Source organism: Cyanistes caeruleus, chromosome 16 (assembly GCF_971803275.1).
Source record: "Cyanistes caeruleus chromosome 16, bCyaCae1.hap1.1, whole genome shotgun sequence".
Taxonomy (NCBI): domain Eukaryota; kingdom Metazoa; phylum Chordata; class Aves; order Passeriformes; family Paridae; genus Cyanistes; species Cyanistes caeruleus.
The window spans coordinates 9216465-9243740 of record NC_141716.1 but is presented as its reverse complement, the minus strand read 5'-3'; the positions used below and the strand labels follow the sequence as shown (position 1 = coordinate 9243740).

Below are 27276 nucleotides of genomic sequence, written 5' to 3'. Positions count from 1 at the left end.
TGGCCCGGCTCTTGGCCCGGCTCCTGGCCCGGTTCTTGGCCTGGCTCTTGGCCCGGTTCCTGGCGCGGTTCCTGGCCCGGCTCCTGGCCCGGCTCTTGGCCCGGCTCTTGGCCCGGCTCCTGGCCTGGCTCTTGGCCCGGTTCCTGGCGCGGTTCCTGGCCCGGCTCCTGGCCTGGCTCTTGGCCCGGTTCCTGGCGCGGTTCCTGGCCCGGCTCTTGGCCCGGTTCCTGGCCCGGCTCCTGGCCCGGTTCCTGGCCCGGCTCCTGGCCCGGCTCCTGGCCCAGCTCTTGTCCCGGTTCCTGGCCCGGTTCCTGGCCCGGCTCTTGGCCCGGTTCCTGGCCCGGCTCCTGGCCCGGCTCTTGTCCCGGTTCCTGGCCCGGCTCCTGGCCCGGTTCCTGGCCCGGCTCCTGGCCGGCGCTGCTGCCGGTGCGGGGCAGCCCGCAGGCTCCCGGGGCTCCGGGGCATTCCCGGCGGGGCGGGGGCAGCGCCGCTCCGCCCCGTGTGCCGAGCCGTGCCTATAAGGGCGGCGGCAGCGGGGCACGGCCAGAGCCCGCTGGGGTCGGAGCGGCCGCTCTTTGCTCCGTGTGTCCCGGCACAGCCCAGCCCAGCCCAGCCCGGCCCGGCCATGCCGCTGCCCCGCGTTCCGCTCCGCGCTGCGCTGCTGCTCGGCCTCCTCCTGCGAGCCGCCGCCGCCGAGTCGGTGAGCCGGGGGGAGAGGGGAGGCTCTGCCCGGCGGGGAAGGGCTCCCGGTGCCCGGGGGGTGGCTGGGTGGGTGACCCGCGGGTCTCGCTCGCAAGCAGCCCCCCAGGCGCTGTGCCCCCGCTGTTTGCCCTTCTCCGGGGGAAGGGAAGGGAAGGGTGGGTGAGGTAGGGACACGGGCACAGGGCCGGGCACAGGGCCGGTCCCGTTCTTCCTGCGGTTGGCTTCCTCCGGCCGGTGCCACAGCAGGCAGGCTGTGCCGCTCCCCACGTACCCGATCCCGGCTTCCAGCAGCGCGGGCACCCGGCTGCCTGCCACAAATGAGCTGCTCTCCCTTACGGTTTTCATCGCCAGCTTCTGGCCGTGAAAGTCCTTTAATTCGTCTTTTCTTGTGCGTGTGTGGTGGGCTGGAGGCGTGCGGTGCGTTCCAGCGCCCGGGTAGGCTTTCCAGCCTTACCTGAGTTTGGGTGTGCTGGTACCTGGTGCCTTTCTGGGTCTAACAAACCTTCCTGGCGTCCGCATGGCACTGAAAGATGATGCGTTACCCTGGAGGGGTTCAAAATCTCTGAAACATATAGTGAGGTGAAACATTTTGGATGTTTCAGGCCGGCACATGTGGGGTCTTCCGTGGTGAAGCAGAGATGTGAGATTCTGGCTTCCCGGCTGTTTGTTTGTTTTTGTGTGACCATCTTGCTGATAGTGCAATTAGGGCAGATTCCTCTGTTAGTGTGGAAGAGCTGCTGAGATAAAGGGAACTGCAGGAGATCAGGGGTTCCCAAAGTAGATTTAATCATCCGCATTGGTTTGTTTTGGATTGAAGGCTGGGTGGGCAGATCAGAACTTGATAAGGTTCTGCTGCTTTCTGCTAGGGGCAAAGGGCTGGGGGGGTTGCTGATTGTAGAGCAGGAATCTCCCACAGAGAGCATCTGTAGTAATTGTCAGCTACTCTCTAAAACCAAGCAGCCCAAATCCACTTTACTCTAATCTGGTGTTTATCCCTGCCATTAAGCACGTGAATCGGTCGTTTGGGAACTGGCCCAAACTAGTAGGGCAAACCTTTGGGGCAGACAGCATCTGGAAATTGCACTGACCATGTTTGGTATGAAATGCAACTTGGTGTCCCTGGGGACTGGACTGGTCTGCAAGCATCGGGTTTCTGCAAAGACAACAAATTTTGCACAGATGTGGTCTGTAAATCCTTATATAGAATTTACGTGGGATATTTATCCGTAAATATTTTAAGGTACCTAAGATTGAGTGTGTGCTTGAGAAGTAACACTGGCCTACTATAAAGCCTAATCCAAACAAATTGTTGGGGTTACAGGCTGCCGGGGAGGAGACAAGGATGACACACGGTTTGGGAGAGTTCTGCTGGCACTCCTCCCATGGTATTTTTTTTTAATAGCACTACCAAAACGTGCAGGGCTGCACAGCATGTGGCTCTTGGTTTTTCTGTGCGGGCAGGGTGAAGACAGGTAGCTGTTTCTTAACAAGATGGGGATTGTATTTCTTGTGCTTATGTAAGAGTATGGACGCTGAGAGTGATTCGGTGCTTGAGTATTTCCCCAAGCCTGTACCAACAAAAATGCCTTGGCTCTTTTCCCCTTGAGCAGCTTTCTGGTGTAAATGGGATTTCTCCGTGTGAAGCAATCCTGGATGTGTAAGAGGGTGGGGAATATTACTGGAGTGCCGAAGTGTGACGTTGGAGCTCAGGCTGTGGGTGGGTGGGTTTGTGTTGTAACAGCCCCACAGCTTTGTGTGAGAGCACTGTCCTCTTCCAGGGGGCTGCAGCCGATGCCTGGTGTCACCAGGTGGTCCCCAGCCCTCTCTGCTTGAGTGCCTTGGAAAGCAAAGGGTGTGTGGGCAGGATGCTCCCCTCTGTGCTGTGCAAGGATGGGCTTCCTGCAGATGTGGGGGGTGGACAGCAGGTCACCAATGTGTCCAAGATGTGGCATCAGTGGAGTTAACAAAGGACATCGGGTCTGCCTTGCTTGGGCAGTGACATGGCTGAGCTTTCCCTGTGCATTTATCCTCCAGAAGTGCCCCTGGCAGCACAGGAGGGAAGCAGGGGGTATCCCCCATGGCACAGGGCATTCCCTCTGCTGCAGGCTTGGGCTCTGCTCAGTTTATCTGGGCTGCAAAGGGGCTGAGTGCCCAGAGCTCAGCAGGGCTGTAGCAGTGCTCCTGGGCTGCAGCCTTGTTGCAGTTGTCCTACTTTTGTGCCCTGAACTATGCGGAAAAAGTCTTCATGCAGCACCACAGCGTGTTTGTGTCCTCAGCAGCACAGAGCAGCAGAAATCCAACCCAGAAGCCGCTGGCAGAGGATTGCTTAGGGAGAGGCGGGGGAGGCTTGGTGCTGTTTGTGGGCTCTGTTTGCTGGTTTAAAGCAATCATGCACAGAGGCCTCCTGATTGGCAAAGCTGGTGTCTTGTTGATGATAGCTGTGTTTGGAAAGTAGTGCAGCATTATTAATGTTAAAACCGGTTTGGCTTGTCCTGCTGCCATTGATCCCCGAGGCCTGTTCTTTCTGCTCTTTGCCCAGTTTCTCATCTGTCCCTCCCAATCAAATCAAGACATTGCTATCTGCACGTTTTACTTTATTTTACCTTTACTTGCCATGTTCACATTTAGAGCAAATCTCTGCTTTGTTTGAGTCTCCTTAAAGCACAGAGCAGCAAAATGACAGTGTCTGAATCAATGTCCCTTAGCCCTGAAGGAGAAGAATCTCATGACTTCTGCAAGTCAAGCCTATAGCTGTTGGTATGAAATGACTGCAATGTGTAGGAAAAGCCAACTTCTTTAGCACCTTGTACTTTCTTGAGCTGCATGCACAGCTCCTGGGGTGGGAGTTGAGGGCTGTGCGGTCCCTCCCCAGCTGAGCACCTCGGATGTGGAGGTTCCCATGGGTAGGAACAGTCACCCTGCAGCACTTGGAGCACAGTCAGGGAAACAGCACTGCTGCCCAGCCTTCATCTGTCCCAAGTGCTGCCAGCTCCCATGATGGAGAGTGCTTTCCTGTGGTTCAGAGCTTTCCCGAACATCTTGCGCAAGAGGCAAGTTGGGGCTGAACTTGGTACTTCTCAGAGCTGTGATACCAGAGGCTCATTCACCCTGGGAAATAAAGGCTGTTAGCCAACCTGATTGCTCTCCTTCCTGCCCCTCCTGTTGCTCTCTCCCAAGCACTTGCAATCTAGTTCAGCAACAGGGAGAATGTTTTTCCTATGTGTCTTCCCCCTTCCTTCCCCTCCAAGTTAATGGCTGTACTATTGCCTTGAGCTGTTTGAATGCCATGGGGAGGCCATTTGCTCTCAAATGCCTGAACCAGAGCCTAATGTGACCTTGCCATGATTTTCCTGTGGTGTCATACTGCCTTTTCAAAGTGCTTGTGTCCCCCTTCCACCACAAGCTGGAAGCTGCTAACCTGACTTTCCAGTTGATGGTGGAAGGAGGCTACACTGGCTTGCTGCTCAGCGTGCAGGCTCCAGCACAGCTTCTACAGCTGCTTTTCCTTCCAGTTTTGACTCCTGGCGGTAGTAAAAGCTCTGTTGGAAATATCCTGGTTGCTCGAATCCCCTTGACTGTAAGTTACCACTAGGTTGTGTTGTATTTTGTATCAAAGTTGTTTTTCCTCAAATGAATAGATTGGACCTGGGTTTAAAGACTTTTTTTGATTAGTGATAGTATCTGTACCTGTAAGGATGGCATGGTAGCTGTGGTTCCACGGTCTGCAATGTAAATTACTTGGGTTGACTTGTAAGATTACTTGGTTAAGTCATCGTGGCTCCGTGATCCCGCAGAACTCCCCAGCCAGACTAAACGCAGCATCCATCCTTCAAAACACTTCCTAGCTCTTGAGTTCACATTTATCCTCCTGAGCCTGCTCTTGCGTCTTGCAGCTGCATTCTCCCCCTTTCCTCAGTACATCCTGTTCCTTTATGCCCGGTGACAACACAGGGCTGTGCTGCTTTTGCAGCCTCAAACGAGAAGCTGATGCAGTTGAAGCACTACAAAACCGAGGGGACAAGCCCTGCACACGCCTGACCTCCGGGCTGCTGTTGAGGAGCATGTGTGGCTGTTTGTTTGAGACTCGCTGGAATGCAAATGCTTGAGATTAAGGATTCAAATGATTTGCACTAGAATGAGACTCTTGTGATGAGACTGGGCTTGGTGGCTCTGAATAGACAGGGCAGCCTAGTTAGAGTTTCACTTGTAATGAGCCGAGGGGCTGTAAGATATCCTACACTAAGGAGCAGTTGGGACTGTGCTGCTAGGTTAGTTCAGACTCATTTTTTGTCTTTAAGCGTGTGCCTGAATGTTTGTCCGGTAAATGGTGCCGCTCAGAGGATCAGCTCTGCTGTGTGTCGCCCTGACTTGCAGCAGTCACGCTGTGACTCAGGTTTCTGGCACTTGGCTTGGCATCCCAGCTCCCAGGGACACTGCTGTCACCCTCTGAGTAACGGCCCTGGCCCCTTACCCAAAGCAGTGACTCAGACTTCTGAGGCACTGCAGCACAGAGGTGGATCTCTTCTTCTGGGGCTACAGAAGGGGGGGTGACAGGCAAAACTGGTGCTGCTGCTTGGCACCCAGTCTGTGCTGCCCTTGGCACTGAGAGCCTTTGCTGCTGCCTCCTGTTTAATCTGGTTGTGGCTTTGGTGGGCAGGAAAGCTGTCGGGCTCTGACGTGTGACTGCTGCCAGCAGCCGAGTTGGTGTTGGCAAAGACGGATCAGAAAATGGCTCTGTCTTGAGCAGCCATAACTTGCTCTGGCACCCCGTGATTCCTTCATTTTCAGGCAGATACTGTTGGAAACAAGAGCTGCATGGGAGAGAGGAAAGCAGCAGTATTATCTGAAATGACTGAAAGCATTCAAAGCAAGCTAAAGGAGCATAAAGTCTCAAAAGAGGGGGTTAAATACTTAATCCTGAATCTGGAGAAAATGTCAGCGTAGGAGGGGAAAGCATGCACTGTGTAGCTGTGTCCCTCTCGGTTTCTGAAGGCTGGCTGACTAGAAAATTGTGCTTCTTGTAAAAGTCTTTATTTTTGCTGGAAGTATGCACTCTTGTCAGTTTTATCCTTAAATCCTTGAAGCTGAGACTCTGCTTATGAAATGCCAAGAGGCTGTTGTTAGACAAATTATTGGGATAACTTAAAAATCAAAGCAGTTAATTAAAATCTCAAGGAGACACTCCTTGGGGCAGGAAGGAGACTGGGAGACCCATAGCACTGTTACCCAAGCAGCTGGTCTTATGTCAACTAAAACCACGGCTGCTTCTTACTTAAACAAATCATGTTCTGTCAGGCAAAGCAAAGCCTTCCATGGGAAGGATTTCTCCCTCGATGTTGCTCTGCCTTAGCTGCTGAAGGGAAGAAGGCATGTTCACCGTGATTCCTCTAAAACTGTGCTGCTGTCAGACTTGCATAGGAAGAGATGTGGCCTTCCCCCACTTACCTTGCTGCGAGGCTAACCTGCTGCCTCCTGCCCTTTAGCTGCTGTTGCAGTCAAACTAGAGCGATAAAAAGCAACATTAATGTGCAGTAATGACCATCAAAGTGCTTGGACCTGTGCTGAAGTGGTCAGCACAGCAGCCAGAAACCTCTGTGCAGAAGGCAGAGTGACTGAGAGGAGTATGGCTGGAAGGAAGGCACCAGGTGTGGTGCTGTGCAGGCCTGGAGAGGAGTGAGACCCATAGGTGGAGGGACAGATCCTGACAGGTGTGGTGCTAGGAGGGTGGCAGAAGCTGCTTCAGCGGGCTAATGTCCCACTTGAAAAACAGAGAAACTCCAACTCTCCTCCAAATGGAAATACAGCCCTTACTGATGTCAGGAGCTTTTGCTTGGAAGATTCTGTTCCCCAGCGAGGTAAATATTTATTGCAAATCCACAGTGTGCAGTGGAGCAGAGTCTGGAGCCAGGATCTTGCAGGAGACTGTTTATGCGCGGGCTGTTCTTGGCGCTAATTCCAAATTTCCTGAGGCTGAGTATGAGGAGCTGGTCCTGCGTGTTGGTTACTCAGACTCGCTCATCCAGCCGAGCACGGGCTCTGCAGCACCAGGGAAGGAGTGACCAGAACACAACATAAAACAATAGCTGGGTCCCTCTGCTCTGCCTGGGACACTGTGGGTGCACAGATGTGCTCAGGGAGGGATGGAAAGCTGCTGCTGGCTGCTCACCCTGTGCTCAGAGAGGGGAAGGAGCCTGACTGGGAGTTCAGAGTCCTCAGAAGGAGGAAAATGCTTCTGGAAGTGGCAGGTTTCCTGAAGTACAGCTGCAGTATCCTGAACAGCACGTGCTGTGTCTGCTGCTTTCTGGGCCCAAGCCAAGCCATACGTAGGCAATGTCTTTGTGAAGAAAAAAACCCCAGCAAACCCCATGCCCTGAAAACCCAGGCTCTGGTGCTGCAGCTAGCCAGGAAAATCCCTGCTGTTGAAATGTTTGTTTGTATAAATGCTCACACGGGTATGGCTGATAGCATAGCAGCAGTGCTCCACTGTCTCAAGTGCTTTTGTGTCGGTAACTTCCTCTGCTGCTGCTCTTTGCTGGCACCTTTGCCAACAGAGCAAGGCTTGAAATAGCACAACTGTGCTGGCAGAGCTCAACTGCCTGGGCTAAGCCTAAATCTTTGGGCTACTACTTCTGATTAGATTAAAATGGATCGTGGGAGGGGAAGCATTTGTAGGGCGCAGCATTGGGAATCTTGACTGTACAAACAAGCTGAGATTAGCTGCATGGTGAGCCAGATAGGAAGGGCACTCTTTGAAGTTGGGTGTCTGCCTGGCTTAGTTTTGCTAACACTCTGGCATGAGGGAGCATAAAGATCCCAAAAATGCACATCACACATTTCTTGCCAAGTGGAAATTCTGCTTGTGTGCATGTTCGGGGAAGCATTGGGGTGTAGCTGTATTCTAGGAAAGGGCAGTGAGGGCAGGCCTCTTCCTGGCATGAGGGGGAAGTCTGACATGTGAAGTATCCCAAGTCTGAAGTGTCAGCATGAAAAATCATCCTTGATGGAAAAGCTGTTTTGCTGGGGCATTTATATATTTTATTTTTTTTCTTCCACAGTCAAGAATGCAATAGAAGCATTTATTATAGACTAGGGCAACTCAGAGTGAGCTGGAAAAACTGTGAATTCCTTTTATAAGCCTGAACAGAATTTTTCCAGCTTCTGAGCTGAGCTCTGGACAGTGAAGCATATGAGCTACTTATGATTAGGTTTGTAAATACCATAAAAAAAAAAAATAATCACTTTATGAATTAGGTGTGTATCATGGTCTGTGACCAGGAGAGTCCTTCAGGGGTGTGAAATGCGTCTGTCAAAGTTGTTTTCCTCTTGAGTCACATGAGAGCTCCTGCTTTTTCCTCCTGTAGTTTTCCTCCTAACTTTATTTGCTTCAGGGCAGGTGATGGGCATCTGCAGCTGCCTGCTGAGCTTTATCTTCTGAGCAGGAGTGGGAACTGGTGCTCTCCTTCCCGGCCTCTGCAGCTGGGAACTGAGTGTTTAGAGCAGCTATTTTGCCACCACTGCAGTAAACATAGCCCAGCATGTGCCTGCCTGGCAAAGGACTCGATCTTTATGGCTTTGCTCTTGGCTGATAATCAGGCCAAAGCAGTTAAACAAGAGTTCATTCCTCTTTAATCTCTCCATCCTCCTCCCGCAGCGCCCGGTGTGTGATGTGGCTGGGGGGAACAGGCTGTGCGCTCACAGCAGCTCAAAGGTAACTGAGGTTTGACTTTGTCAGTGCAAGGAAGCCTATTTTGAGCAGGCAGGGCCTGGGAGGATTCATCCCCATGCAGGGGAGGCAGCTGTGACAGCCAGTGGCTCTCCAGAGCCCGGGATTACAGTGTCATTGTCACGGGGATTATGGCTCTGCTGAGCCCCAGGGAGAGCTGCTTGTGGCCACACGGCTTAAAGAATCACACGGGGAACGGGGACTGGGCCAGGCTGGGGCTGGGATGGTGCTGGATGTGCCTTTGCACGTGGGCTGTGAGCACAGCAGGCTGGCTGGAGATGGACACCTGCTTGGACAGGGACTGTGCAGGCTTCCCTTAACCCCCCTGCAACAAGTGATGCTCGAACAGCTCCCCAGCCTGCATGTTGCTTCTGCTGTCTTATGAAGCAAAACCCTTCTTTTGTTATTGAGAACAATTTAAATAAAAAAATTCTTTTCCCCTCTTGGGTAAGAGGCACAGAGCGTGCAGTGGCTGCTGTGGGTTCTGGAGCTGCCTGCAAGCCCTGCTGTGTACCCCACTCTGATTCACCCCTCGGTCCTCAGAGTGCCGTGGGTTTACCTTTATGGGTCACTGTGCTGGACAGTGGCTGTCACAGGGGATGGGCAAGGCTGGCTGTGACCCTGCTCTAGGACTGCTTGGAAAGTGTTGAGCAAAGGTAGTATTTAACTATGTCTGGAAGCCTCAGGTGATCCTGTCTTGCAACTAAATGCAAACACATGCCTGGATGGGAGCTGTTTAACTTTTGTCCCTTGGCACAAAGGCCAGTGCAGGCTGTGAGTTCTGCAAGTTGTGGGACAGACTGACCAGGAATGAGTGGCAGGTAAAATGATACCTCCAGGCATGGTCACAAGGAGCTGGCACAAGTGGATTTTTTTATCATTTTACTGTGGCTGATGTGTTAAGGTAGTTAGGTGTGACTTCAATTGAAACGTTATTTGCTTTGCTCTCAGGACTAAAATGACTTGTGTGTATTTATTTTCTTCTCCCTTACACAGAGCTGAAACATGGAGTGAAAGGTATTTGGGGGGGAATATAAAACCTTCCCTTACTTGTCTGGAAGGAGCTGGCTCTGCTGGAAGCTCGTGTCACTTCTAACTTTTAATGCTTATTCAGATGGGAAGATAGAGCAGTCTTTGCCTGTTGTCACTGCACACCTTCCTCCTATGAACAGCTCTTTTTTGGCTGTTTCACACTGATTTGAGCTGCCCTGTTTCCAGTGCTGTGTGCCTTCTCTGCTTTTGGGGGGCTCTTGGGGCTTCAAGGGGACGAGCTCACTCCTAACCCCTGCTCTTTTATATGCTTGGCGTGAGCTTTTAAACCTTCCTGGTTTGTGGGCTCCTGCAAGAGCTGTGTGGAAGTGAACTGTATGGAAATCCCCTCTTGGTGGTTTACAGAGCTCTGCATCCTTGCTGCTGCTCATGCTGTTCAGGAGCCCTTCCTGGTTATGCTGGTAGTTGTGCACTGTGGTGCTCTGTGACAGCACAGGGTCTGGGGAGGATATTTTGTGTATTGCTGCAGTGAGATGAGGTGATGTGTACAGAGCTGACCCTGAGTGCAGAGCACCTGAGGAGCCCTGGGAGCAGCTTACCCCTACCTGTCCCTGCAGGCTCCACAGAGTTAACAGCTCTGTGCCTCTGCCCTCTTCTGCCACCTCCCAGGCTGGCCCAGCTCCATGTGCTTTTGTCTAGGGAAGGTTGACTTTCACCTTGCTCCTGTTTACTCCCAGGTTTATGTACACAGTGCTGGGGAGGGAGACCAGGAGCAAGCACTGGGTCTCCATGCCAAAATTATAAACTTGATAAAGGGCTCTGTACACTGTGAATGGCCCAGTCCCTGCAGGTCTGACTCCCTTTGCAGCTTGCTGGCTGTGACCCTTCAAAGGAGCTTTTAATAAACTCAGTGTTTGATCAGAGACAAGGGACAGCTGAAAAAGCCAGTTCCATATCTGGAAAACTTTGTCTCTGCCCCAAAACCCCATTTGGGTTTTTTGAAAGGGCTTGCAAAGGCTGTGGTTGAGGACATGTGAGCTGGGGAAGGTGAGCTGCCTGGGTTTGTTATTTCCCAGAATTTGCCAGTGGCTGGGGAAATTCACACATTGCACAGCAGCTTTGCTTGCTGCCTCAATAAATAGCTGATCTTGCTTTGAGAAGAGATGAGTGGTATTCTGGGGCTGTAAGGGAAGACCCCAGAAGCACAAAAAGGAGTGGGATGGGTTAGGGATGGAGCACAGCAGGGCTCCCCATGGTCCCAGGGGTGCTATTCCTGTGCCTCCACTGAGCAGAAAGTGTCTGGCTTCATCCAGTAGTGCAGCCTGTCTCAAAACATGAGACTTCTGTGCCCAGCTTTTCCAGGAATGACACTCACAGTTCACGTGCCTGACATGCTGGTTGTCTGGCAGGGAATGCACTCTTATTTTTTTTTTTTTTTTTTTTTTGCCACTGGCAGGCAGGAAAAGCTTCTGCTCCCCAGCACGCTGTTTAATCTCCCTTCGTGCTTACTGGGGATAAAGCTGCTTAACATGAGGAAGAAATCCTCGAACTGGACTCCTGCAGGAAAGGTTGATTCCTGCCCAGACCCCTCCTAGAGAGGAGCACATTCATAGCAGGACTGTATTTCAGCAGCCAGGCTGAGGTGGGGCTGTGCAGACTGTGCCAGCAGGTCCCTGGGCTGGCTGTAGCATGGGGAGAGCAGTGGTGGGACACAGGCTCTGAGCAGCGCTGTGCCCTTCTCTCCAGCTGGCAGTTGCAGAAGGTGTTAAGCTGGATGTGGCCAGGGATGACTTGGCAAGGGCTGGCCATCCTCTCGTGGCTGTCTCGGTGCTTTTTCCTCTTGGCTGCAGCCTGCAAACCCAGAGGAAGTACAGGCACCCTCCGTGGTGCCTCTTCACCAAGCAACAGAGCTCTTGGAAAGGGATGTACTCTTCTAAAACAATACTCCAGGGAGCTCTTTATGTGGCACTTGGGAAGCCCAAAGCTCTTGCTTTTAAGTGCTGTGAAGGTGCCTGTGTGCCCTCTCACAGGTGTGTATGCAAGGAATGTGCCTGCTCCAGACCTGCCCTGTGAGCACTCCTGTGTTAACTCTTCCCAGCCTGCCCGTGCCCCAGCTCCCAGGCAGGGCCTGCTTCCTAGAAGGACATGCCTTGAAACCTGGAGAGTAATTGTGGAGGTGCCCAGCAGCCCTCTGACTTACCTGCAGGATGAATCTGTAATGTGAGGCCACTGCCCACAAGAAAAGTTTCCTGTATGTTTAGAGAAGTTCTTGTGGCTTCCAGGAACTTCCCCATCCTTGCTCAAGAGGATGATGAAGAATGAGTTCAGTGAACGCTCCCTTATAATCTTATTTATGCTTGTGAGTCAGTAATTTCCTTGTAATGTGCCCTGCTGGTAAACACTGTCTGTCCTGATTTAAACAGGGTTTTTTGATAGCCAGACCTGGTGTGTTGCACGGCGTGCACTGATCACTGTGGCTGTGTGCCGCCACTCAGCTTGTGGCTGGGCTGATCTGATAAGGCCAGTGGGCTGTCCAGCCACCCTGGGACTTAAACTTGGGTTTTCTTGAGCTGCCCTTGCGTGGACATTACTGGCTGTGACTCATGGTGAAGTACAGGGTGAGCTGGCACTGGGTGTGGCTCGGCACAGCACTTGCCAACATCAATCTCTGTCCGGTGTGGGGCTTTCTGGACCTGCAGCAAACGTGCTCCCCAGCCCCAGGAATTGGGTTCTTCCTGCCCCTGGATGAAATGGCCAGAAGCTGCCCTGGGAACAGCTACTGCATGTTGGCAAACAGCTTCCATTGCAGGGCTGGCTTTGGCTGGGTTTCGCATATCTTGAAATGAATTTGCCTTGGAGCAAATGATCAGTAACGTTAGGAATGCCTGATTCCAGGCTGGGAGAGGATTTCTTCCAACTGACTTTTCTCCCAGCCCCCTTCCCAGCATCTAGTGCCAGGCTTGGCATGGCAGAGAGAGTGAGGGTCTGGGAGGAGAACTGGCCTCAGCACTTCATGCCCTCTGGGCTGTTCATCTGGTTATCCTGCAGTGGGGTTGCTGGGGAAACCAAAAGTGCCTCAATAAGCAAGGAAAAGCACATCCAGTGCTGCTGCTCCTGGTGCAAAATGAGAAACATCTTGTGCTTGTTTGTGGCAACCCCCGTGTGCCAGTGGGCAGGGCTGGGGCTGTGGGCAGAGGAGGCTGACATGGCTCATGGTTGATTGTTTGCCTCGGTTAAAGATCGATAGCGGATGTAATTCATCACCTCTGGGCTGTGGGATGGGCCACACCTGGCCAGGTGAGCAGGAGGGCTGATCCCAGCTGCCCAGGGCTCCGTGGTGCTGCCATCCAGCTCTAAGTGTCCCCACGGGTCTCTGATCCTCCTCACCCCACTGAGGCTGTAGCCTGGTAAGCTTGAACACTGAGAAAAACCCTGGGGTGTGCAGGACTCTGGAATGCCCTTCTGGGTAGGCAAAACCTTTGTCAAGACTTCCCAGTTGTCCAGTGAGGACAGCACGGAAGAATGCTGTCAGCTTAGCCCCCAGCTAAGGGACCTGTCCATCTGCATCGTGCCCCTTGCCTTGGGGAAGGGCTTGAGTCCCCTCTGTGGGGATGATTTCATGTCTGTGGCAGCATCTGCAATCTGTGGGGTGGTATTGGGCAACCCCAAAGCTCATACCTGTGGTACCCTGAGCAGCCTGGCCCCCAGGGCTGTGGGGCCAGGAGAAATAGCTCTGGGAAGCTGGATAACTTGGGTGAGGGCAGGAGATTTGGGCTTGTGGCTCCTTGAAAGGTCCAAGTGCAAATGAGCTCTGGGGTGCAAATTGCCATTGTGGCCAAACAGCTGGTATCTGGGAGGCTCTCCAGCTTCTGTGCTGTAACTGCACTCCATGGGCCTTTGGATCCTGGAGATATTTCATAGGTTTGTTTGTTTACATGCCTTTTAAAAAGGTGATGCAGGAGGAGCTCTTCCTTCAGGCCAGTCATTATTGATAGCGAGCACTCTTGAACTCAGCCTGTATTGCACTGCAATTCAGCTGAACTGACAGACCAGCTTTTAACCCTTGGGTGATAAAATAGGCTTGTTCTCAGTATAAAGAGTGAGGAATTGCTTTGGCATGAAGCTTTGGCACTATGCAAAAAGCGACCTACACGTGTCAGGCTTTTTTCCTGGGAATAAAAAGTCCTTCTGAACGCTCCCCGATCACAAACTGAAGGTATTACATTTCCAAATGCTTTGCCACAAACTCCTGACCAAGATCCTGTTAGGTTATTTTCACCCTGTGTGTTCAGGTGATCCTCTTCAATCTGTAGCCCTCAGGAAATTCCCTTCCCAGACTGGCTCTCACTTCTGTTTTGAGAAATTCTAGGGAAATTCATCTGATAAAGATAATGCTTTTGGTGAAGAGGAAGTTCAGCATTTAATATTTTTTTTTTCTGGTGGAAGTGATGTGCTCAGGCTCTGAACCTTCTGTGAAATGCTTCTGGAGAGTTGTATCATTTTTAACACATCTCCACCCCCATGTACAGGTGAGAGAAACTGAAACCATGGATGCTGGATGGCTTGACTACCCTGCTTCTGGGGACTTGCCAGATGATGAAGACATTGGTGAATTCAGGCCTCATTTAACCTCTGATGGGTTAGATCTAGATGAGACATCTGGGTCAGGAGGTAAGTGGGGAAGTGGATCTCCCTCAGCTGTTGCTGTGAAATTTCTTTCAGCACCAGCCCTTGAGTGATGGGCTAAATCACAGCCAGAGCTCCAGAGGAGCCACAGTGTCAGGTGGAGATGAAAACTGTGACTCGTAGTCACTCGGATGAGAACAGTGAAAGTAGTGATGCCGTGATGTTGAATCACTCAGGGAGGACAGATGGAGTTCTGCCAAGCTTGTCTTGCTGCAAATGAAAAGGCCTTGTGCTGGCTGGATCTTTTTCCTGTTGAACTCCAAAGAACTGCTGAGAAACTTAAAAAAAAATAAAATAAAAAAAATCTATTGTTGAGGCAGTGTTAAAAGGCTTAAAGTTAATGTCTCAGCTGAGGCCAAACAAGGTAAAGGGACTGACTGGTGTTCAAGTGAACTCTCTGTGACATGCAAAGCTCCCTGCCCAAACCAGTTTCTGTAGCTCTGCGTCCCTTTATGTGAACATTTGTTCTCTAAAAGTAAAAGAACAAATGCTGAAATCAGTGCCTGACATGTTTGGGCAGATCTGGAGGGTTGGTGAAGGATCCTTCAGGGGTGGGTGGTGGGAGCAGTGCCCTCCATTGGCATTGCCTCGTGAGCTGTGGCAGATCCTGATGGATCCAGCTGAAGAGCCCTCCCAGCACAGAGGTGCTGGTTTAAGGTTACATCTGGTGGTCTTGTGCAATCCAAGTCATTAAATGATAAATAGTACCAGTAGATAAGAGGGAGCTGTAGAGGACAAGAGTCCTAGTTTGTGTACAGTTGCTGGGTATTGCAGGAAGTGTCTGAATTCCGTAAAAACAGCATGTAATGAGGCAAAAACTTTCTCTTTTTTTTTTTGCCCCTTCTGCAGACTACCCAGACTCTGAAGATGGCTTGTATCTGAGCACCGTGGATACCCCTGTGGTAGGTATTGCCCCAGTATGTTTTTAAGCAGCATGTAGCTCCTCTGGTCTGTCTGTGAAACTTTCTGAACACCCTTCCCCCCCACAAGACGTGGCATCAACACAAATCCACCTGCATGAGCAGGCACAGTGTACTTGTAATGCACTGAGCAAACTTTCTGTGCCCTGCACACCCTCCTGCTCTCAGCTGTGGGTAGGCTGGGTGCTGCTTGCTGACGGGTGTGGTTTGTCTGTGTGCTGTAGATATCTGACAACTATATCCCTGGAGATACTGGCAGAAAGATAGAAGGTGAGAAGAAAAACACAATGGTGGACAACGAAATCATCCCAGACAAAGCTGTACCTGTTGAGGAGAACCTGTCCAACAAGATCTCCATGGCAAGCACGGCCAACAGCAGCATCTTTGAAAGAACAGAAGTCCTTACAGGTAATGCTCCACCTTGTCCTGGTAAATCATTAATACTGAAAATCAAAATGGTTTCTGTTGTTCCCTGTTTCTCTGGGGAGCAGCTCCCTGCTGACAGGGGAATGAGTTGCTTTACCTCTGTGGCTACCTGTAGTGGGGTGGCTTCTGCTTCCCAGTCCTTACACAACAGCAGAGCCTGCTGCTGTCTTTGCTGGGATAAACAGCTTGTTTTTGAGCCTGCCAGCTGTCTGTTGGCTTAATTCATGTGGCAGCTGCTCTGCACCCAGATACTGCTTCAACAAGAGGCGTCTCTGGCCATAAAGCAGTGACATCATAGACTTTTATATCAAATAAAGGCATTTTCCTTCCAACCTCTGCCCATGTTCTGCCTTTTTTGAGCTTTGCCAGGAGCCAAGCAACCCCTCTACCCCTCTAAGGGAATCCAACAGCTGGTCAGCTGTAGGAATCTGAGTACCAATGTCTAGATCAAAACCAAGAGATTGCCTTCCTCTCAGGATGTGGGACAGGTCTGTCCAGCACATTGCTGCTTCAGGCACTTGGTCTGGTGGTCCAAGTACAAGCCCAAGCTCTTTGTGCTGATCTGCAGCCATCCTCCCAGTCAGAGAAGATATTGGAGGAGTGAATTGCAAAACCATCTAGCAAAGAAGCTGATTTAGTGCAAGCAATAGGTATCACAACAAACTTCAGTGAAATCTTGTGGCCACCCCTGGTGTGAGGAGAGAGGAAGTATTAGTGGTTTTTTGCAGGTTTGTGGGTTTTGATTGTTGGGGTTTTCTGATTTTTTTTTTAATTTTTTTTTGAGGGAAGTGGTGTTGGTAATTGGATGTTGATGAATTGAAATAGAGTCCCCAGGGTGTGCTCACACAGGTAGTTAACAAATATGCAGATTGGAGCTATACCATTTTCCTGTGGGTTGTGGTGGGGCTTTTTTGGGTGGTATTTTTTTTATTTTGTCTCTATACAGGGAGAGCATCTCCTTGTCAACATTTCTTTTTTGGACTAAACTGGAAGATTAGCTCAAGCTGGTTAATGTGGAACATGTGACTGTTGTGTGGTTGGACTGGAAGCAATCCTGGCCTTTCCCAGTAACATCTGCTGTTGCTGAAGGTGCCAGCACACAGTGACAGGCACATGGACACTGACTCTGGGGGCTGCTGTTCTCAAAGCAGACTTTGCCATGTCGCTGGTGGTTTGGAGTTGTCCAAGACTTACTCCAGTCTCTCTTTCCTCCCCAGCTCTCATCGCAGGAGGAGCAGTGGGTCTCCTGTTTGCCATCTTCCTGATCCTGCTCTTGGTCTATCGCATGAAGAAAAAGGACGAGGGCAGTTACGACCTGGGGAAGAAACCCATCTACAAGAAAGCCCCCACAAACGAGTTCTATGCCTAAAGCTCAGCAGCACCTTGTGCCCATCAAGGGACAAACAGACTGTATGGAAACACTGTGCCCTCAGATGAGATGTGCTGAACAAATGTTTTCTTTTATTTTTTGGATTGAATTTCAAAGTGACTTTGAGAAAAAACAAACTTCCTTCGTGACCCTTCCCATCCCACTCAGCTAACAAGGGCCCAATGAAATACAAAGAGTCTGAAAAAAAAACCAAACCCTCAGTGTACTTTTTTTTTTTCCTAAGTTAGTGTAAAAAGAATAAAGATGCCAAATTTTCTGCTTGGTTTTATAGAGGGTATATAAACACAAACCAGACTGTATGGAAGCAAACACCATGTGTTTGCATCCAGTGTGCCGTGCTGGGATTGGCTGCTTCTATAGAAGATGGCTTTTTTTATAAATCTTGCTACTAGATGTCTTGCAGCAGGCTGTTGATGTGAAGCATTTCTGTGGAGAACTATTTATGAATCTCTTACACTACAGATAATGTTGCCTTATCAGGGAGTAAAAGGCCCACAAGGGCTCAGTACCCCTGAATGCCATAAAGGGCCTATGGGAAATGTCTTCCCCAGGAGAATTCTGTCTCTTCCTGTTGGCCCCAGGCAAGGGTCATTAGTCCTTGAAATCAGGACAGCCAGTTGTGTTTGGCTATGGCAACACCCTTTCCTTGCCTTCAGTCTCTTACCTTTTTTTAAGGATTGCTTGTAGGTTTTTTTTATAACAAAATTTTAAAGAAAATAGCCTAATGTTTATATAAAGTTTGTAGAAATTGTTTTGAAATAATAAAAAAAATAATCTACTTTTTTAATTTCCTCAGATTTATTTTTTCAATCCCTTTGTGTTTCCTTTGGCTGGGCATTTCTCTAGAGATGCTGTTTTATATGATTCATATTCTGAACTGAAGCAGAGTTAGCTACAGAGTGTTACAGGTTTCTTTTAGTTCTATAGCAGCTACTATAGAGGGTAAAGATATTTATGGTTTTCTCATAACTTTTCTAGGTTTTTTTTTTTAAATAGAATTATTTATAGTTTCTGAAATGGCTGCTTTCTCATTTGATAACTTTTATCCTTTTTATGTAAAACACTAATATAATGAGTCTCTGTGAAAAACTATTTAAGCTTTTATTCTGTGAATTTCAATTACAAATTCAAGGCAATAACTTCTGTATGCAAAGTTGGATGCATAAAAATATGATTGAAGTAGAGAAAAGACAAGAGTAATTCTAGGCTGTAATATATTACAATCAGTCCTATAGAGCTATATATTATATATTTTACTGAGATATATACAGATGAGAGTGAAAAGGCTGGAGTTAATTCTTCAGCAGCCTTATGGTGTGGTGTGTAAGAGGCTTTTGATCTTGTTTGTGCTGCTGTTTGTCCAGTGTCTTGTGTAGAGCACCAGGGGCTTGGGAAGGAGCCTGGGAGCTCCAGGGCTGTGTCCCAGCTCCTGGAAGCAGCTGTGGCCAGGAGGTGCCAGGTTTGATCCAGAGTCAGAGCAGAGATCCCCACCTGGAGCTGCCCTTGGGAGCTTGCAGTGTGGAGGTGATAACTTTGTCCCCTGGTGCTGAGCCCTGCCTCTTGGGGAAGGCTGGATCTGAGCTCTGCCTGGATGGCATCTCCCACTGGGCAGCACTGAGCTCTCATAGCTCTGAACTGCTGTGGATCTTCCTTAACACCTCCTGTACATGGCTCCTACCTCCACTGAGAGGGGAACCAGCCCCCCAGTCTCCCAGAGCAAAGGGTGATGTGTGTCAGGAAGGTTTCACAGAACCACGAGCAAGTTGGGTCCTCCTGCATCTCTGAGACTGACGTGGTGTGAGACAAAAATCTGAGTGTGGCTCCCCAAACTGAGCACCTGAGCAGGCAGCACTAAACCGGGCAGTTGTGAAGGCTGGTTGGAAATCCTCATGGCTCCTGAAGCCTTCTTCCTGAGGCTTTGCTGTAGGCTTGAGGCCAAATCCAGAGAGGCAACAGAAATAAATGCGTCCCCTCCTTGGGGTGAGGCAAGAGCATGTGTTGAGACAGCAGTGCAGAGGAGAGTTTCTCCTCTGCGTCATCATTTGGTCCCAGTACAAGTGTGTTCAGGGAAAATGTGGGCTCTGGGAGGCTCTCAAAGCTGCACAGAGTTCACTGGAGGCTGGAAAGGAGAGGGACGACTGTACTGCCTGTGGGCAGCACTGCCAGGCAGGCAGGAGCTGTGGCTGCTTCTCGGGATATTTAGATTCTCTTGTGTAATTGCTCTTGGGGGTTTTCCACTGTTACTGGTTTTTATTTTTATTTTTCTCAAATAAATGGTACTTTCTAAAACTGGCTCTTTGGCTGTTTCTGATCTGAAATTACTTTTGGGAGCTGGATAACTGGGAGCTAATGTTTGTGTAACTGCTTGGTTTACTCAAGGGAGGCACACTGGGACCTGGTGTGGTGGCTCAAAGGGGCTTTGTCAGCAGCTCCTGAGCTGCCTGCAGTGCCTGGCCCAGGCCTGATTCCCACAGGATCAGCAGCCCTGGGTCACTGGAGCTGCTCAGCTCCTCCAGACAAGTAAAGCAGAGACAGCACAGCGTCCTCCCTCATGCTCAGTTTTGTGGTGGCACATAGAGTGCTGTCCCCTTGTAATCAGGAGAGGCAGAAAGAGGCCTGTGCCTGTCCCCTGATGGCAGCAGCACAGGCCTGTCCCCTCAAATGAGAGCAGTGTACTGGGTATTTTGTTACACCGAGTTTCAAGCCAACCCTGTTTAACCAAGGTGGGCCTTCCCGTGGGTGCAGGGCTGATCAGCTGCTCTGGCAGCAAGGTGACTTCATGCTGTTTGGGGAAAAAACAGCTGCATTTTTAGGCAGGCTCTGGAGGAACTGATGTTTGTCCGAGCCCCTCTGCTCTCAGTGGACAGGACCCCCCTCTCTCCCCAGGCAGGTGGGCGAGCAGGGGCTGCGTGGGGAGCAGGGCTGTTTGCTGAGGCTCCTCAGAAGTGCTGTATTTAAATGGATTATCATCCTCGAGAAAATCGAATTCCCTTCTCCCTGGTGGGAATTCCTGCTCCAGCTGCTTTGGATTAGCACGGACAGAGGAAACAAACTGGGACTAGAGTACACTGGCTCCCTCAGGGTGAGGGAGTAGCACGTGCCCTGCTCCTTGTTGCCTGCTCTGTGCCAGGTGTGCTCTCAAAGGTCCTCTGAGAGTCTCATGCAGTGCTAAGAAAAGCAGCTCCATGTGCTCCCAGGGCCCTCCTGTGCTCCGTGGGAGCTGCTGTTTGTCAGCACATCGGTGACGTACTCCTGCAATCTCCATGTTCTCCTGGCTCTGACAGGTTCTTGGAAGGGCTGCTTGGAACAACCTATGTTTGTCACTTTTATTTTTTTCTTTCTTTTCCCTTTCTTTCTCTCCTGGGCTTCGTCTCTTGGTTGCAAGAATCCTGTGTACTTTCCAAAACTGCCCTCAGCGTAAAAGTGCCTTGTTTTTGTAAAGCAATCTGGACGGGTTGTCTGCAAATCCCCAGAGCACAAGCCTGGCTGCCTGCCTGCCCTTGCAGAGCCCCAGCTCCTGAGATGGATTTGTCTCTGTTCCTTCCATCTGCCTCTCTGCCTTTCTAGCTAGCCTGCTTGTACCTGGTTGTGTGCTGAGAGGCACAAATACCTTGAGCATTCCTGGTCTTCAGCTCTGACCTCACACATGGCACTCTTTGGTTTTTTTTCTTAGTACTGCTCTGGTTTTAAAATCAAAAGGCTGAGGATCCACTTTATCTAGCTTGAAAACAGCTGGAACCCCCCCAGGTACTGATGTGATCGAGCGGCCAGGAAAGGTCTGTCATTCCCAAATGCTCCCTTGAATGAGGGACATGGAGGAGCTGGAAAATTAGCTGTAACCTTGCTGACCCACCCTTTGCTTTATGGCTTCCAGGGGGTTTTGAGGTGATGTTTGTGGGTGTTTGGGTCCCTTGTTTGTGGGTGTGTGCTGTGCTGTGTGCCAAAATGGGTCACAGCAGTGCTGTGCTGGTGATTGTGGTGCCTGTCCCCAACACCTCGAAGCATCAGAGTCTGGGAGGGCACAATTCCTGCAGCCTGGAGATGTGGTGTTTCCCATGAGCATCCCATGAGCCTGCCCCAGGCCCTGGGTACTGAGTCAGGTGCACAGCTGGGCTCCCTGTGGCTGCAGGCAGGGTCAGGGTGAGCCCAGGGGATGGGAGCTCTGGGTACAGCCCTCCTCTGCCCACTGGGGCTGGAGTGGGGCATCACGGGGCTCCCAGTTAGCTGGATAAGCTGGGACTGTGGGACGTAACAGAGCAGGTTGTCCTTGGGGCTGGGGTCGGCCGGGTGAAAACTTTCCTTCCTCTGCTATCACTGGCTGCAGGTGACCCTTTGCTGTAGGGATGTTCTGATACTTGGGGCTGAAACCTTTCAGTTCCTCCTTCCCTGTCCTCTGTCCGGTCTTGCTTGGTGCCAGTCACCAAGTGCAGGTGGTGATGCCCAAAGTTCTGGTCTCTTTGGGGGGTCCAAGCCTGTCCCCTGTGCCAAAGTGGCTCTTGAAGGGTTGTGTTTATTCATAGAGTCAGAGTATAACTCGCTTTGAAAGGACCCCAAACCCTACCAGGGCCAGGGACAACTTCCACTAGACCAGGTTGCTCAGGGCCTCATCCAATACGGTTTGGAACTCTTCCAGGAAATGGACAGCCATCATTCCCTGGCCGAACCCGCGGCATCGCCCCGGCCCCGCTCCTTCCCGGCTCCCTGCCCGCCCGGCCCCGCTCCTTCCCGGCTCCTTCCCGGCTCCCTGCCCGCCCGGCCCCGCTCCTTCCCGGCTCCCTGCCCGCCCGGCCCCGCTCCTTCCCGGCTCCCTGCCCCGCTCCTTCCCGGCTCCCTGCCCCGCTCCTTCCCGGCTCCCTGCCTCGCTCCTTCCCGGCTCCCTGCCCCGCTCCTTCCCGGCTCCTTCCCGGCTCCCTGCCCCGCTCCTTCCCGGCTCCCTGCCCGCCCGGCCCCGCTCCCCGCGTGTCTGCTGCCCCCTCCTGGCCACGCCCGGCACTGCGCCCAGGGCCCCGCGCCCCGCGGCTCTGCCCCCCTGCTCTGCCCCCTGCTCTGCCCCCCGGGTCTGCCCCCTGCTCTGCCCCCCGGGTCTGCCCCCTGCTCTGCCCTCCTGCTCTGCCCCCCTGCTCTGCCCCCGGCTCTGCCCCCTGCTCTGCCCCCCGGGTCTGCCCCCCTGCTCTGCCCTCCGGGTCTGCCCTCCTGCTCTGCCCTCCTGCTCTGCCCCCCTGCTCTGCCCCCTGCTCTGCCCTCCTGCTCTGCCCTCCTGCTCTGCCCCCCGGCTCTGCCCCCCGGTTCTGCCCCCCTGTTCTGCCCTCCTGCTCTGCCCCCCGGTTCTGTCCCCGGCTCTGCCCCCGCCTCTCCCCGCCTCTCCCCGGCTCTCCCCGGCTGTGTCCCCGCTCCCCGCTGGTTCCCACCGCCAAGAGCATCTTTCAGGGCTCTCCCTGCTGGGTCCGGGCTGCCCGACCGGCCCCCGCTGCGGGTGGGAATTCCTCGGTGGCAGCGGCTTCTGCCACAGGACTGCGGATCTCAGGAATGGTGGTGAATCCTGCTGGATGCGGAGTTTGTCTTTTTTCCTTTCCTTTTTTTTCCCATTTCCCCTCTTCTTCCCCCGTGTTTTATTTCTCCCCCGCCCCTTCCCGCCCGTGGGATTTGCCGTGGGCAGGGATGGGTACGCGGCCCCATGGATGTCCCCATGGCTCTGTGAAGGTCCGGGCTGCTGGGGGTGTCCCCAGTGCCAAAAGCACCGCCTGACCTGCGGGCCCTGCCCTTGCTGCCACAGTCGCCCTGCCAGCCCTGGCTAGGGTGGAGGCTTGGGGCATTGTGCCCAGTATCGGAGGGAAAGGACCTGTTTTTTAATCACAGGCTGGTTATTTTGGGGAAGCGGGGGGTGCAGGAGGTGGTCTGGCTGCTCGAGACACGTGGAAGGGAACAATGGAGCCACTGTGCAGCCAAACGCCCCGGCTCCTGTCAGAAAGGTCCAGCGAGGGGTTTTCAGCACGTTTCTATTCCGCTGCTCAGGTATAATTACACGGGGGAACAAAGAGCCCTTCAAACCCACCCGCTCCCCCAGCACAGCCCAGGGCTGTGGGCACACACACGTGTTGGATCTCGGTGGGGTGCGAGGGGACAGTGACCACGCACACCCAAAAACAGCACAGCAGGGCTGGTGACCCTGGGCAGGGGCTTGGGAACAAACCCTGGGTGCATCCCCAGCTTCCCTGGGAGCCACAGCTGCGGTGGGGAGGCTCCTCTGCCACAGCCACACTCCTGGTGAGCACCCAAAGGCAGAAAAGCAAAGAGCAAATCTCACCCTGCCTCTTGGCACCCTTCCTGCTCTTGCTGTTCATTTAGACATTTGCTGGAGTGGGTTTATGAAGTGCCTTTCCTTCTGCCTCTGGCCAAGTCTGCTGCAGAGGTGAGGGCCACCAGTGGGACAGCTGGGGCTTCACCCCTAAGCTGTCCCTGCCCAAACCAGCCAGGGCAGGTTGGATTTAGCAGGATAAGGGGCACGGGGGCTCTGGCAGCACCACCATGCAGCTGGGTGCCAGTTTGCTCCATGTACTGCATCCTGCCTGCTCCTCACAGTGCTCTGGGCAAAGCCATGCCAGGGTCCTGCCAAGCCTCACAGCCCTGGTGTGAGCACCCAGGGGTGCTGCTGAGCTCCTCAATTGGCAGCTCCACTGATCCCAAATCCCTGGCCTCAGAGGGAGGGAGCTGTGTCCAGTCCTTTCCTTCTCAGTGCTGATCTGTTACTGCCGGCCTGGTCTGCACCCTAATTACTGCAGCAGTGCGTGGAAACCAGGGCCGTGTTTTTCAAGCCTGGTTGTTTATTTAAGCTGTTTAAAAAGCTACTTTCCTTCCCTAGAATCCTGAAAAAATGATCCATGTGTTTCTTTTGAGAACAGGATGAAAGGAGATTGCCAGGGCCCTCCACCCGGCCCCCGCTCACTGGATCCCCAAAGCCCCCAGCAGGGCTGTGGCGTGGGGCTGAGCACAGGGAGCCGTGTCCAGCGCTGACCCCACACCCCTGATCAGGCCATCAAGCCCCAGCTTCAGCCTTGGGACAGTGACCCAGCCCTGTGGGATACTGCTGGCCCCTGGGCTTGGTCCTTCCCTGAGTTGCAGGGAGTCCAGAGCTTGACAGGAATGAGCTTGTTTTCTGCTTGCTTTTAGGAAAGAAAAAAAAATCCACTGACAAAAAGGAAGCCTAATTTTCCACAGGCTTTTTGGCTGCATGGGCAGGGCTGAGTGCCCAGGGCTGTGGGCACAGAAGCGTGGCAGTCTCTGCCCCTGAACTGCCCATCCCTGGCCTGGGGCTAATAACACCCACTCCTGGCACTGCTGGTGCCATGGGCACCCACGGGTGCCTCGGGCTCACTCTGTCCCTGATGCTATTTGGGTTTATTTCAGAGCCTGGCCAGCAGGGCCACACGCCTGAGCACTTCCCGATGCGCTTGAAGCCTCTTGAGCAGGTAATTGTAATTCCCCAGCAACCCAGCTTGGCTTATTTTGGCCCCAGCATAGTTTTGCATCCTGAGGCCCAGCTGGGTAATTTATAGCTCTGTCAGAAAAAGGATAAAATCAGCACAGGGTTTCTGGGCACTGTGCAAATCTATGGCCCTGTGTGCTGGGGCCAGGAGTGCCCTTGGTGGGATGCTCAGGGATGTGTGGGTAGGGCTGGGACCAGGCCTGGCAGGGAGAGGGATTTTATGGCTTGTGATGCAGTAACTGGCCCCTTGGCTCAGTCTGGTTGGCTGAGTCCCTTTTGTGCACTGCATCAGCCCTGGGCCTCAACACCTTGGGGCAGTTTTCAATAAAAGGTTTTTGCCCATATCCCCTCTTTCTGAGGGCCAGGGTTACAGACATTTCCACTGAATGCTGTGGGCCATGGGCCCCTGGCCTGCCTGGAGGCTCTGCCTGGGGGTGTGGGGCAGGGACAGCCCCAGGGCTCAGAGCAGGGGGGACAGGCTACTCGCAGGGAGTGTCTCCAGCACATGGGGACGAGCAGCAGCTCATCCTGATGCAGATTCCCTGGTGATGCTGGCCTACAGCTGTGCCTCTCCACTGGCTATGGGCGGGGAGCTGGCAGAGTTGCCACTGCCCTGGCCACACTCCTGTCAGGGAGGTGACCAAGTCACAGCACAGCAGAGGGACCTGCCCTGGGGCTGTCCTTGCTGAGACACACACCTCACTGGCACAGAACAGCCCCACTCTTTACAGCCCCCCAGCCTGCTCCCCCTTCGCCCAACCCTTGCACTCAGGGGTTGCAAAATCCCCGCTTTAACCAGAGTTTTTCTGGTCTTCCTGCAGGTGTTGTTATAAATTACCCTGCAAGCAAGCCAGCCCACCTGCCACCTCAGTGCCAGGAGTGGTGTCACCAGCTGGATGTGAGCAGGGAATGGACATTGCCCACCCTCCATGCATTCCACTGCTGCCCTCCCCTTTCTGGAAAACACTTAACCAACCCATCGGGAAACCTGCTGTGTGATCTGGGGCAAAAGGCAGCTCAGTGGCTGTTTAAAAAACAGCCAAACTCTTTGGTTTGGACAGGAGATGTGCCCTGGAGATGGCCTGAGGTGCCCAGCGTGGGCAGGCACTGTGATCTCTGGGCTGGGCTGGCTTCACTAGATGGCAGCAGCTTCTTCCAAACGGGCAGCACAGTGACACAGCCCAGGCTGGGGCTTCGTGCTCCTCTGGGGTAGGAAAGCCAGGGTTTCATTTCCTTCTTGATGTTCTGGAAGGAAATGCTCTCCCCTGGGACCTGACGTGGCTGCTTGATCCAGCTGCACCCTGGATACCGGGAACAGGGGATCCCCGTTGCCTTCAAGCCTCACCATCGGCTGGAGATGCTCGTGTGACACCACATTTTACACATGAATTATCCCGTGCATCCCTAAAGCATCCCATGCTTTTCCTAAATCCCCAGCTCTTGGAGCGGTGTGAGGGTTTTTATCACTCTCGATTTTAAAATATACATTTTATATGTCGCTGGCTTCCTGGGGGCCAGGGAGGAGCTGCAGGCAGAGCTGAGGAGCACAGAGCAGAGCTGTCAGACGGGCTGTCAGTGTTTCCTTCCCGGACACACGCTGGGTTATTGTGGGATCAGACACAGGCGCTGCTGCTGACTCCAGAGCGAGAACATGCAACTGCCTGCCTGGCGCCTGTCCGAGACATTTGTGTTAATCAGTGATTATGCAAATAAACAGCTCTGCCACGCTCCCAGCCCCGCCGAGCGGCGTGGAGCATATGTTCCTCGTGGCGAGCAAGTGTCGCCTGCAGGAGCTCAAAGCTCCTCCTTCCCAGAGCGGGACCTGCTGTGAAAAGCAGATTAAAGGCAGCCCGTGGCCGGAGGGGGAAGGCAGGAGCCCCTCGAGGCCCCCCAGACCTCCCCTGCCACCTCTCCCCTTTCCCCATGTGGCTTGAATTACTGCGGCTGTTTGTTTAATCCATCAGCCTTAGGAATGAGCCACTCGGTGCTTTCTTGGCCTCCCCGTCCTGCAAAGTGCTGTAAACATAACAAGGCAGGCTTGTTCCAAGGCCCTGAAGTCAATAAGCATCCTCTTGCCCTTTGGGCCTGGGTTGGTGCTAAATATAACCCAGGGTGCTTTCCATTCATAAAATGTGAATTATGGCCTGGCCTCTGAGGGAGGGTGGAGGAGCCTGTGGGCTCCTGATGCAGGCAGCAACCAAAAGGCTTCACCCCATCCTTTCACCGCCCTCCAGCTCTTCACTGAGTAGATGGGGGAGGAAATGCTTTTGGGGGAAATATGGAGGATCCTCTGTTTGGGTTGATTAAAGTATTTTCTTGCATCTCAGCCTGAGGTGCATCAGGGCTGGGGTGGATTTGCTGGGAGGTGAGTGCAGGGGATGGTAAGTGTGGGCTGATGGCGTGGCCCAAGCAGCAGCAGCAGCACAGGGGGAGCCCCCACACCTGTGTAAGATACTCGAGCATTTTCCAGAAATGGGAGCTGTACAGTCTTGTACCACTGCTCCCACCACCTAATGAGCACATTAGGACTTTGCCACCTGCTCAAGGAACTTGCTTTTGAATCCCTTGTGAATCTCTACGTGTCCACCCTTCTCCACCGGCCCATGGCTGTTGGCATGTGCTATAATATTCTCCCAGTTTTTCCACAGCACCTCCAGATGCAGAGATATGTCTGCCAACAGCTTTTTACCCTCAGTGGAGTCCTTATTTTGGGGAAAAAGCAACCCCATCTCCTGGTGCAGTTTAGGGAGGTGCTGTTCCCAGGGAAGCCCTGGAGTAGGATGCTGGGGACCTAACCTCTTGTGTTCCTGTGGGAGTCAGGGACAGGTACAAGCTGTGGATGGAGGATGCCAAGACTCCAGGCATGCCTGAGCATCTCCTTGCTGGGTGATGAGGCTGTATGTCCTCTGCAGCCCCAAATTCAGCACCTGGAGCCACAGTGTGGCACACAACAAGG

At 52.7% G+C, this 27276-nt stretch overlaps 2 protein-coding genes across 4 annotated transcripts in view; both read left to right on the top strand.

Annotated features, from left to right (window-relative positions):
* The first annotated feature begins 465 nt into the window (after positions 1–465).
* SDC4 (syndecan 4) lies at positions 466–19126 on the top strand. 2 transcript variants are annotated; one of them, XM_023917661.2, is made up of 5 exons: positions 466–700; positions 13945–14086; positions 14951–15003; positions 15246–15429; positions 16665–19126. In XM_023917661.2, the coding sequence occupies exons 1-5, from the start codon at positions 626–628 to the stop codon at positions 16814–16816; spliced, it is 606 nt and encodes a 201-aa protein (XP_023773429.2). In that variant the 5' UTR covers positions 466–625; the 3' UTR covers positions 16817–19126. The 2 variants fall into 2 exon arrangements, with proteins under 2 accessions (XP_023773429.2, XP_023773428.1); XM_023917660.2 differs by lacking the exon at positions 466–700 and having other exon boundaries at positions 13849–14086.
* A 121-nt stretch (positions 19127–19247) lies between these two features.
* MATN4 (matrilin 4) overlaps positions 19248–27276 on the top strand; it is a 38468-nt gene continuing 30439 nt past the window's right edge. For both annotated transcript variants that reach the window (XR_015276969.1, XM_086852815.1), the window contains exon 1: positions 19248–19560. The gene's annotated coding sequence lies outside the window, so the exon portion shown is untranslated. The remainder of the gene's footprint in view (positions 19561–27276) is intronic.